The sequence below is a fragment of the Vigna radiata genome, chromosome 11 (assembly GCF_000741045.1).
Source record: "Vigna radiata var. radiata cultivar VC1973A chromosome 11, Vradiata_ver6, whole genome shotgun sequence".
Lineage (NCBI taxonomy): Eukaryota > Viridiplantae > Streptophyta > Magnoliopsida > Fabales > Fabaceae > Vigna > Vigna radiata.
In genome coordinates this window covers 342,374-354,744 of record NC_028361.1, presented here as the reverse complement: position 1 = coordinate 354,744, position 12,371 = coordinate 342,374, and the positions used below count along the sequence as shown (strand labels likewise).

The window sequence follows — 12,371 nt, the reverse complement described above, 5'->3', positions numbered from 1 at the left end:
GAAAGAAGAAAAAGTTAAATGTATACAAATTAAAATAAAGGGTAATGATATTACGAGACTCAAAACTATTTTATCTATAATTTTTTAATTGAAAAAGAAAATTATTGATTACTCTTCTTAATTAAGAAATTACTTTATTACTTATTTCACTCAGAATTCATTTACATGTATTTTTTTATTATTAAATATCTTTTACATATTATTAAATGGTATCCCATTGTTAAAATATATTTGTTTAAAATAAACTTTCATGGTTTCTTTTTTCTTATTTTATTTTATATTTTTCAACAATTAAAAAGTTATATTTTTTTAATTACAGTATTTTTTTCACAAAACGATTGTCAGTGTTCAAAAGGATAATCTTCCTTCAAATTAAGGAACTGGTACAAATTTAAGGTAAGTAGGACGTGAATGAGGATAAGTGTTTGGTGGGGGTTGAGATTTGAACTTGTTTCTGTTGTCCGGAGAGAGGATAACGTCTCCAAACACGTTTAAAATATTTATGTGTCCAAATGTTTTGTTTTCAAGGACAATAATGATTCAACGCCCCGTGTTGAAACAAAATGACGTTAAACCATGCACACTATAAAGATAGCCTCTCAGGAGACATTCTTGCAACCAAACACGACTCTCTCTCTCTCTCTCTCTCTCTCTCTCTCTCTCTCTCTCATTTCTGAGTTTAACAGAAAGAACATAATATTGTTATGGCTTGCAAACTCCAAGGGACACTCATCAGCTGCCATTCCAAAACTAAAAAGTTGGTAGATCAGAAAGAGCGCGCTGCCTCTGTGGTGGCTCAAGCTGTGGTCACTCACCAAACTAAGCTCCCTCACTTCAACATTACCTACGTCCCCTCTCCAACACCCTCTATGGACAAAATTCCTTCCCACTCTACCGAGGGAAAGTTCGGTAGGTTTGGAGGCAAATTTGTTCCTGAAACAATTGTAGCCTTTTTGACCCACCTCGAAGCTCAGTTCAAAAAATCCATGGCCGACGATGCCTTTCAGGTTAATTAATTACCCAAATTCACTGTTTATAATTGTTTAATATTGTTAGTACAGAACACTTGAAAGCCATTAATTAAAAGCTTAAATGGTTGTTCCCACAGGCAGAGCTAGCGGAGGCGTTAAGAGACTATGCTGGGAGAGAAACACCTCTGTATCACGCAAAGCGATTGTCTGAGTATTATAAGAGCATCAACAACGGGAAAGGGCCTGATATATACTTAAAGAGAGAGGACCTCAACCACGGTGGCTCTCACAAGATGAACAACGCTCTTGCTCAAGCCATGATTGCTAAACGGATGGGTTGCAAAAGCGTGGTCACCGCCACTGGCTCTGGACAACACGGCCTTGCAACGGCTGCAGCATGCGCAAAACTCGCTTTGGACTGCACGGTTTTCATGGCCGCCAAAGACATCGAAAGACAGTATTCTAACGTGCGGTTGATGAAGCTGCTAGGAGCTCAGGTATAAGCCATTTTCTCTGTTTTTTTTTTTTTTTTTTAAGAAACATGTGCGTGTGAAAAGAAGCAATTAGTAATGGATGGTTTGTGGATGCATAGGTTGAAGCAGTTGATGGAGGGTTCAGAGATGCAGCATCGGANGCGTTTCGGTGTTGGGTGGGGGATTTGGAGAATAAATACCACCTGACGGGTTCGGCGGTGGGACCACACCCATTGCCGAGCATGGTTCGGGAGTTTGAGTCGGTGATAGGGAAGGAAACGAGGATGCAAGCATTGGAAAAGTGGGGAGGGAAGCCAGATGTTCTGGTGGCTTGCGTGGGGACAGGATCAAACGCTTTGGGTCTGTTTCATGAGTTTGTAGGAGATGAAGATGTNAGGTTGATTGGAGTTGAAGGTGGAGGTTTGGGACTTGATANTGGCAAACATTCTTCAACGTTGACNAAAGGAGAAGTTGGNGTNTACCATGGAGCCATGAGCTATTTACTACAAGACGAACATGGGCAGATTATCCATCCACATTCCATTGCTGCTGGGTCAGTATAATTAATTATTTAATATTTGATGATATGTTTCTCTGGTCGCTTAAACATTTGATATGAACTTGCAGGATGGAATATCCAGGAGTTGGTCCAGAGTTAAGCTTTTTGAAAGAAAGTGGGAGAGCTGAATTCTTTGCTGCAACTGACGAAGAAGCTCTTGATGGTATTACTTTCGCTTCTTACTATTTGAGTTGTGAAAAACATAATAACTGATTAACTGACATAACGTGCAGCTTACGAAAAGTTATGCAAATTAGAGGGAATATTTCCATCCCTGGAGGCGGCACATGCATTGGGTATCTTAGATAAATTGGCTCCCACACTGTGTGATGCTACTAAAGTGGTTGTGAACTGCAGTGGTCGTGGTGATAAGGATGCTGCTATAGTCTTCGATCGCCGACTCTTGGACAAACAATCATAAAATCAGTAGTGGTCACTTTAGTTACCTAACTATTGTTTCTATTTAAGCTAGCCTAGGAAATGGTCGTAAATAATTATTTTCAGACCATTCATATCATCATNTGTTTATTTATTACAGTAAAAAGTTCTAAACGAAAAAGAGATAAGATCTTTGCTGAGATTTCTTGTAAATCAATTCAGAAAGTCATAAATCCATATCTTCCTAAGCAAATGAATGAGGACGAAAATAAGTATTATATTCAAGGACCCGATATCGTTCTTGATTTGTGAAATAAATTAATAGAAACTTGTTGTATAGTGTTTTCTTCTTCTCTTCTCTCTCTCTATTAATATATTATGAAAAGGAGGGCACATGTTTCCTGGGAAATCATAATGCATAATTACTGTTCAAGGACCATACCACTAAATTTGGTAAATAAGTTAATGAAAATGGTTCTTTCACTTTCACAACACATACAAAGGTGAAGTATTTATTCATAAAAAAAAAATATAAACTTTTATATTTATAAAAAGTAGAATTAAATTGGTGTAAAAAAAAAGTGGATATCAAAGTACATTTTGTTTTCCATTCTCTCTCATGCTCACTCGTGAAAAAGAGACATTTTTTCTTCCTGTTGATTACATTACGTTAGATACTTAGTAGGTGACAAAGAATTGCTAGCACCCTACTAATACGACGAGTTCGATTTCTCAGCGTCTTTTCTTTCGTAAAAATTAAAACAAAGAATAACTTAAAAGTTAGTTTTTATTGATCGGACAACAGATCATTTTTCAACGAGAAATAGGTTTTTTACAATTAATACAACTAAATTTGAAATTACCTTTTAAGGGTAATAAAGCCATTTAAAGAAATGNAGTTTATTATTNGTAAAGAAAAAGAGAAANNAANGNNNAAAAAAAAAATGAATGTGAGGTGGGTGTACAAATTTATAGAGTGTCAAGGTAATGAACCATTTTTCAATGCATTTGAACAAAATCATGGTAAGGAAAAATTATCTGATCAAAATTGTGATAAAACAAAATTCATTAAAATGAAAGAAATAAGAAATTTTCAAATTAAAAAAGGTAATGACAAAATAAAATAATAAAACAAAATTTTTTAGATTGAATAATAAATTAGGAGTATTTTAATAATTTAATATGGAAATAAATATAAGGATGATACATGTATATAAAAACAGGTGTAAAGATGGAATGAGTAGACAAATGTAAATATCCTCATTTTATATCTATTTTTTTCTTTTTTTATTTTCTGCCTAGGTCATAATGACTTCACACGATACATGCAACAATATATTGATCTCATCTCTAATTAAACCTCAAATAAAACTTATTCTGATACCTTTAATAAAACCATATATCATTCAAAAGTTTAGATTAAAGATAATTAAAATATATCTTTCACCTTTAACTCTCTAAAATATTTTTAATGAAAAAATCATGCAAATCAAAAAATAGCACAAATATAATGATTGACATATTATCTTAATAAACTTAAGTTAAGAGCAAGCGTATTTTTTTTTTTAACATGTTTAAGATAGTTTTTGTTTGATTATCCAAAACTTGTTAGTTGAAGTGAGTAAAACTAATTTAAAACATAAAAAAACTAACTACAACTACTAACAATGTTAAAATAGCATATTAAGTCATATATTTATTTAAGTAGTTGAAATGGTAAAATGTCAGAAATACACTTGTCTTGTATTATATAAAATCTAATAATTTTGTAGATAAAAAATTATTTGAAAGAATTTATAGTATTTTGTTTTCAACATAGAAGAAAGACCCCTTTTGAATATCATTTAACCCATCACTGAAAAAGATATTAATTTCTAAACTAAAAATATTGGTAATTAAAAATACAAAATTATAATTAATTTCTAAACTAAGAATAGTTTCTAAAAATTATCACTACTATTAATATTAAAATAGTTATTCTTTAATTAAAAATTATTTCTAAATTAGGTATAAAGATATTTTTTATCATTAAAATTGATTATTATTTGAAAATTTTATTGTAATGAATAAATATGATATAAATTTCGTATATTCTATAAACATCTTGTATTTCCTTTATAAGGACTTTAAGGTATACGTACCTATCCTTTATATATACTTTTATTCTTTGCTATTTCAATCAACTTATACATTATATATAGAAACTAATTCCACTCCTTTAAAAATTAGTTAAATTAATTTAAAACAATACGTTAATCAATGATTTATATTATTCAAAAATGATTTTTTATTATAAATAAAACAAAAGTAAACATTTATATTCTCAATTCAGGTTTAAGAGATGATTTTTTTTTGTTATTTATTTCAAATATATGGTATTATTCTATTGAAAACAAGTTAACTATTTAAGGGTATTTAAAAACTAATAATAATTATTCTATCATTCAACACGCAAAAAAAAAAAAAGTCCTAAAAAATGTGACAACAGTTTGTTTATTTTTTGAGGAAAAATGTTTTATATAAAAGTATATTTAATACTTAGTTACTTTTTTCCAAAATAAAATATATAAATGTTGAATGCAATAACTGCATTTTTATTTTAACATACTTATCTAATATTTAATTTAAGTTAACAATTTTCAAACTTATAATTTAATTTATTCAAGTGCAATAAATATAACCAGAATGGATGCCAGAAATACAACTAGATTGTCAAATTTAACTGTTCTATACATATAATGTATAATTAAATATTTGTGTTGTAATAAATTTGCATATAAGTATTATTTAATATAAAGAATCATTATTTTTGAGGATAATGAGAAAAAAATGTAAATGTTTACAAAATAACGATTGTATGCACTTCGTTAATCATTTTTTTTTTTCAAAATATTGTATAATTTAGAGTAAAAATAATTTAAAACATATTTTTTTGTTAATAATTATGTTACTTCATTAAACATTTTCCAATTGAATAATCATTGTCTTCTATATTTATTATTTTTAAATATATTTTTATTGAATTGGTAAAGTAATATTTTTATAATATGTTTGGATAATATCTCAATTTAATATTACAGTTCAATTTGAATTGAGATTGATCCAACTTGGACAAACAATCATAAAATCAGTAGTGGTCACTTTAGTTAGCTAACTATTGTTTCTACTTAAGCTCAATACCACCTTACTTAATGCTATACCAAAAATACATACATGTCCGCATACATTGGTATAGCCTAGGAAATGGTCGTAAATAATTATTTTCAGACCATTCATATCATCATATGTTTATTTATTATAGTAAAGGATAAGGGTCTAAACAAAAAAAATTCAGATCTTTTCTGAGATTTCTTGTAAACCAATTCAGAAGTTAGAGCTGTCAAAATGGATCACAACTCACGAACTAATTCGGCCCATCATGAGTTTGAATCGGGTTAGATTTGAAAAAGTTGTATTTTTTTATGCAGGTCAGATTTCAACCTGGCTCATTTAAACTCGACTCATGCGGATTGAACCTGTGGTGGACCGAGTTGACCAACCAATCTACCTAATTTTATTTTATTAAAATTTAATTTTAATTTTATAAAGAAACATTTATTATTATTTTTTGCTTGAAAAAATTAATTAGGTTTTCTATTTTCAAAATTAATTAAACAAAGTGAAATTTGTTTAGGAATGAATTATAGAAAGTTTGTAATTTTTTTTATTTAAAAAAAATTGTAATTAAATGGATCAGTGAACCAACTTATTTATCCACCAACCCGTAATGGATCGAGCCGGGTTCAAAGTTTTCTGACTCGTTAATAAACGAGCCGAATTAGATTAACTTAGACCAATCCATGATGAACCGGACTGAATCTAACCGGATTACCCGTTTTCACATGTGTAAATAAAGTCATAAATTCATTTATTCCTTAGAAAATGAATAATGGCAATAATTGTATTCTAGGACCCACATGATTCTAGATTGGTTGTATATTGTTGTCTTCTTCTCGTCTCTCGATCTTATCTTTGTAAAGAAATGATAATACATCATTACTGTTCAAGGACCAAACCCACCAAAAGTACCAATAAATTTGTTAAATAAGTATTTTTCATTCCATCAGTATGACCCTGAAAAGTCTCCTCAAAATGTACGATTTAATAAAGAGGAATTTTTTTCATAATGATGCGATTTTTCTTACATTTATATTTCATATTTGGAAGGGATGACATTCTGGCATTTTAAGCTGATTTAATCAAGAGTTTAGACGTGCTTGGAACATCCGTAGGTGCAGCATCAAGAGTTCCACATCGATGCAAATGTCAGAGAATTACAGAAATATAGGAAATTTAGCCAAGAAAAATCAAGAACTAAATGAGACCAATTATTAAAAAGATGTTCACAACAGTAACAGTTATCATACTACATAACAGCTAATTAATCTGAAAAACAAACTCCTTCCAGGTGCCTATTAAACCATTTAACCACTGACAATTTCATAACATGCATCAAATAGTGATATGGTTTACATAGAGTTAAACTGTAAGTCAATATCAGCTATAATATGGCGCAGCAGCTTCCTGTGTTCTTTATTCTTTGCCAAATAAGAATTGAAGTAATGTAAGTTTCCAGTAGCAGTGTAGTTCGACTTCCCCGTCTTGATAAGGAGTAGCAGTAAGTCTTAATATTGACTTGTTTGTGCATGTCAAAATGAGTAGATGAACTGTTCAAGTTACGGGCTGTGCACCATTATTCCAAGCATTGCGCATATCTAATTGATCCATTTTTTGGTTTCGGCTTTCTTGCAAAAAGCTCACACCAGACCATATCCCACGGATTAATAAGATGCTTACAAACACTACACTTCCAAGCGTGCATAACACCTGCGTTGAATTTAAACAAAGATTATGCAAGTAGTAATTAAACCTTTTAATCAAATACTGCTGCATAACCTACTGCTACATTTTAGACATCAATTTTGAAGATATATCTGAACCATAGGCGTCCCAACTACGCGCCCAGTCATTTTTCCTAGAAAGAAAACTGTTCCAAAACAGGACACGGTTCATTTGACTCGAGTCATTTGCATCCCTTGCAAGAGTGGTCTTGTTACTTTAAGACCACGTCATTGGTTTTAATCACAGAAACACCCTTTCCACAGGGGCACAAGACCCTGCCTAGACGAACCCCGTGACCTAGGACAACCCCTCTTTACCTGGTTCCCATCGTTACTGAGTTCTCATGTTCTATGCTGCTTTGGACAGCATTAGCCTAAAAATTATGTAGAACCATTTTCTATAACAAAAAGCTTAGCTAAATAGATTGAACTAACTAAATGGTATCGTATAGAATGTCAAAATCCATATCTAAAAGAATGCAGTAGTCAACAATCATCGTTAAATAGCCAAAAAGTTAGAAGACAACAAAATTCTAGAAATGACATTCAGTAATGATGTTAACAATGCTAATGCCCATCATAAATAAATGAAAACGGTACCTGAAGAAACGCCTTCAAAATCCACAGGAAGGTCAGCAACAGTGTCCCATTCACAGAAAATCCCACCTGTATTAAAAGAGATGTTAAATTTCATCCCCCCAAAAAAAAAATCCAGACTTGCAGAATCGCGATAGAATTGGCAGAAGAAGAGATCAAGTAGCCCAACCAAATGGGTGGAGATGGGGAAAGGGAGAACGGATCGAACTGCTTTCCTTGTTCTCTTTGACACCTTCTTGAAGACACTCTGAACGAACCTCACCAGTAGATCCAGACTCCGATCCTCATCGTTTTCATCGTCCTCGTCGTCGCTCCTTGTATGCATCCACTTGCGAGGATCATGGACCAAAGTCCTGCGACTCTGAAACAAATTGGACTATAATCACAAAGAACAGAACGGAAAGGTAAAAAGAATTGATGAAAAACGAACCTTAAATAGAGAGACGTTGGAGACGCGTTGACTAGGAAATGAAGCGTGGCGAGTGCAGAGGACGATCGGGTATGCAGGAAGGTCAGAATTAAGCGTAAGAGAACCAAATAATGGGAGACCACCAGATTTAACCGTCACTGCAGAGAATGACATAATTAACTTATCCCTATACTCTAACAATAACAACGACAACACTGTCGTGATTGTCCTTCTATTTATATATATATATATATATATATATATATATATATATATGTTTAGTGAGTATGTTTGAAGTAAAGCATTTCTTGTACAAAAGTTTCTCCCTGTATCATACTTTATTATTATTCAAAAAAAATTTAATCTTTCATCAATGAAACAAGAACATTTAGGAGTAGAAGTGATTTTTGGGAGCTCGTGATTTGCAGCTCAACGTTTAAATGGCAGCTATAATTACAATTAGCCATCTTGAATTCTTGATTATGATTACATGACAAAGAAACACAGTTGTATATTGTGGAGAATATGTTGAACGAAGATCACACTACACAATTTCGTATACCTACATAAAACTATTACATTTACATGTCACCCCTGAAAAATGGACCACTGAGAAATGAAGAGGAGAATGTGCCTCCGCCATTGGGGAAAAGTGTGAGGAAACAGATGAGGCCAAGGATGACGCCCCAAGCGTATCTGCTTTCTCCTAGAGGGGTGATCTCGTCTTTTGCTGGTATTTCCTCTCCACCCCGAAAGAAGGTTGCAAACAATCCCCATGCCAGGCACAGAACACTGCCACTGAGGCCACCAATACCGAGTAACAGTGAAGTGGCAAAAGATAAGAGAGTAGCAGTGTTTCTTCCAAACATGGCTTGAGCAATGCGTCCTCCTTCTAGCCTCCCACATGGCAACAAGTTCAAAGAAGTCACCACCATCCCTGCATAATCATCAAATTCAAATTGTCTAGCCATTGATTCAACTGTAACTTCGAGCCAACACAAGGGCTCAAATTTGTCAAGGCAAAACTTGTAAAAAAGACAATGGTGGTCATTTAATGCAGATATATGGTAAGATTACAAATAATTGCTATTTTCCCAAGAAAAAGAACTTTATTAACCATCCAATGTACCATATTCACGACCTTAAGTAATTTTAACAAATGCCATTTAGCCTGGACATTATATAAATTTTAGATCTTTGGTTGTAAAGACGTAGAGTTGCACGATTTATTGTCAAAACGGAGGTATAAAGACAGAAATCTCAACAAACCCACCTAAAAGCCCAGCAAATGCAAGCGGATCAACAGGAACTCCAACACCTTCCACGGCATAAGGTAGTACATTTCCAAGATCGTCTGTGTAAGGTCCAATAACGTATTGGATGAAAGAAAGCAAAGGGTTGTTATAGAAAAATTGAGGCCGTATGTACCTGAAATAAACAGTAAGCTATAATCATGAGAAGTAATGTTCGCCAAGCATGTCAATGACTAATACCATTTTCAATTTATATACTCAATAATACATTTCAAAACATGTATTTCTTGTCCATGCATGATAGGCCTATTGCGTAGATCATAAGTTTATGGTTCTGGCAAATTACGTTCACTTAAATTTAAGTTTCCTTTCCTTTTCTTGACAAAAGAAAAAGAATTAATAGGAAAGAGATAGATCCGCTTATTGAGAGGATAATATAGGCAGCACTCACAATGCATTATCACCCCCATTAAAGCTTCCATCAGCTACAAACGCAGCAATAGCAAGCAGTAGTGAAGTTAAATATGCACTAGCAGTACGGGCTACAGGAATGTCAAAAAGAGCTTTCTTGTTTGGGAGGAGAGATTCATAATTGTTAATCACTCCCAAACAGCCTGTCCAATTTGATGGCACCAGGAAGGAAGGGCTAAGCTTAACACCGTAACGTGCTGCTGTTACCCTGGTAGTTATCTGCATAATGAATAGAATACAGTCACTCAGCAAGAAACAAATTGAATTTCAAAGATGGCTATCATGCATACAATACAGTTGAAAAAAAAGTGGCCAGGTAAAATATCCAACATAATATAATATGCATGAATACACCAATGTATCAGTCTGGTGTTGGAGATTGTCTGTTTAACCACTGAAATCATCAAAAAGAGGAATCTGATGAGCTACTGTCAGAATGTCCCTTGCAGATAATAGTGTCTATCTAGTAAACAACAACGCCATGTGGCAATAAAACTATTTAAAATTTTCTTTAGGCTTTATGTGTGAGTTTCTTGCTTGTAAAAAGATAAACAAGCTACTTATCAATTATAGGATTATCAGTAAGGGAATAGTAAGTCGTAATCAGAACATGATGAAATGTGGAATAAACAACCACGTTTGGTGGAAATTCTGAACTATAACATACCTCTGAAACTCCCAGAATAAATAAGAAGCCACCAAATAGAGGCACAACATTAGCCAGATAGTCATCGACTGTAGCATCGGGTTTAAGGAAGAAGCCACTCATCAGAGCAACTGTTCCAAAGGTAGTAACAGCTAATAAAATTGCACTAAAATAGCCCAAAGGAGTACTCAGCTTAGTTGACTCAAATTGGAGATCCATTTCTGCTTTGGGTTGCACCACACAAGCCTGAAACAATACCATGAATTTTATCAATTGGCCATCTAGCAAAGCATCTTTACAGCATTTTCTTTATGATCCGAGCAAGTGAAAAAAAAAAAAAAACATACAAAGCCAGAACGATGATGATAGCAAAGGGGTATAGATTGTCACATTAATGCATGAAATGAATCGATTGTTAGTGACATGAGCGGATGATGTGCGCAATTAACTGAAAATAAAGCATGTCTAACATCATGTAACAGTGTCGGTCCACGCTCTACTATGCAAAACTCGCAAAGAAAACAAGAATTTAAAAATATTGAAACAAACGATGGGATAGTACTTACCTGTTTGGTAATGTCATTTGCTTTTTCTTCCATGAACCAGACGACGACATCTCGTCCTGCTACATCGGAGAGCTTTTTCTCTAACTTGGGAATGACCTCATCGATGGGTTTCCTTAAATTGCCAATGAAAATGCCTCCATCTCCAAATCTTCGAACATCGGTTGCAAAGAAGGTGTCAAACCCAAAGCAACTCTTTAACTGCATAAAGCCAAAGTAAACTAAATACAATGAGTAGGTACTCATCATTCATGTGCAGGTAGTAGCATAACATAGTACTATCGATTCATTTTAAAAAAACAAATGAAATAAATACGAATTATTGAATGATGAGCTGACCTGGTTAAGATCAAGAGCCTTGAAAGTTTCCTCAGCCTTTTGCAGCATCTCCTTTTCCCTGAGCAAGTTGTCACGAACTAAGGTGTTGAAAAGGCCCAAAAGGGGGTTAGAGTTGGTGGTTTCCCTGTCAAGTTGCTTGAGCTTTCTATCAGCCCTCTTCTTCTCAAGCTTTATGGCGGCCTCGATGGAAGGGTTGCCCATGAACTTCTTAAACTCCTCGTCGGTCTTCCAGTCCATTTCCTGTTGGGTGTCAGAATCGGAATCAGAATCAGACAGAGAACCAGAATCATGGTCCACGTCGTTTTCAGGAGCAACGGAAACCGTGGTAGTAGAGGAGGAGTCAGTTTGTCGGTCGTCTTTGACGGAGGAGCCGGCGCAGGTGAGGGAAGTGCGTTTGTAGCAGAAAGAAAAAGAGAGACGGGTGTGGATGTTAGAATGTAGTGGGAAAGTGCAGATGGTCCTGCTGCTGGTGTTTATGCTTGTGTTGGCGTTGAGAAGAGCAGTGGAGGAAAGAGCAGAAAGAGTTGCCATTGGCACTGCCATTGGAATGGAAGAGACGAAGATGCTCTGTGTTTCTGTGTTTCTTCTGTTTTTCTCTGCTTGTGTGATGATGGGTATGTATGAGTAGACATTTGTGAGTTGTTGTGATTTTCAGCGACGCCGAAGTTCATTCCAGAAGTCTGGAGAAGTTGAGTGACTAATTGAAAGCGAAAGACGAGGCGACCCCACACTTTCACTTCCTGCATGCTCTGTTCTCTTCTTTGGATTTTGTGGGACACGACACGACATCACACGCTGTCCTCGTATTATTTATTTATTTATGGGATACGGA

The 12,371-nt window shown here is 34.2% G+C and overlaps 3 protein-coding genes across 5 annotated transcripts; 1 reads left to right on the top strand and 2 right to left on the bottom strand.

Annotated features, from left to right (window-relative positions):
• Positions 1-609: 609 nt before the first annotated feature.
• Positions 610-2,674, top strand: LOC106777267 (tryptophan synthase beta chain 1-like). The gene is made up of 5 exons (XM_014664833.2): positions 610-1,007; positions 1,109-1,468; positions 1,564-1,997; positions 2,072-2,166; positions 2,237-2,674. The coding sequence occupies exons 1-5, from the start codon at positions 705-707 to the stop codon at positions 2,422-2,424; spliced, it is 1,380 nt and encodes a 459-aa protein (XP_014520319.1). The 5' UTR covers positions 610-704; the 3' UTR covers positions 2,425-2,674.
• A 4,050-nt stretch (positions 2,675-6,724) lies between these two features.
• On the bottom strand, positions 6,725-8,419 carry LOC106777178 (protein SHORT HYPOCOTYL IN WHITE LIGHT 1). Its single transcript, XM_022787481.1, has 4 exons — positions 8,289-8,419; positions 8,028-8,211; positions 7,862-7,927; positions 6,725-7,247 (listed from the first exon to the last, which is right to left on the bottom strand). Exons 2-4 carry the CDS (start codon positions 8,181-8,183, stop codon positions 7,092-7,094), a joined length of 378 nt encoding a protein of 125 aa, XP_022643202.1. The 5' UTR covers positions 8,184-8,211; positions 8,289-8,419; the 3' UTR covers positions 6,725-7,091.
• Positions 8,289-12,288, bottom strand: LOC106777131 (probable zinc metallopeptidase EGY3, chloroplastic). 3 transcript variants are annotated; one of them, XM_022787480.1, is made up of 7 exons: positions 11,540-12,288; positions 11,204-11,401; positions 10,659-10,883; positions 9,972-10,210; positions 9,541-9,695; positions 8,847-9,204; positions 8,289-8,425 (listed from the first exon to the last, which is right to left on the bottom strand). In XM_022787480.1, the coding sequence occupies exons 1-6, from the start codon at positions 12,080-12,082 to the stop codon at positions 8,849-8,851; spliced, it is 1,716 nt and encodes a 571-aa protein (XP_022643201.1). In that variant the 5' UTR covers positions 12,083-12,288; the 3' UTR covers positions 8,289-8,425; positions 8,847-8,848. The 3 variants fall into 3 exon arrangements, with proteins under 3 accessions (XP_022643201.1, XP_022643200.1, XP_014520145.1); XM_022787479.1 differs by having other exon boundaries at positions 8,294-8,425; positions 8,834-9,204; XM_014664659.2 differs by lacking the exon at positions 8,289-8,425 and having other exon boundaries at positions 8,759-9,204; positions 11,540-12,287.
• Positions 12,289-12,371: the final 83 nt, after the last annotated feature.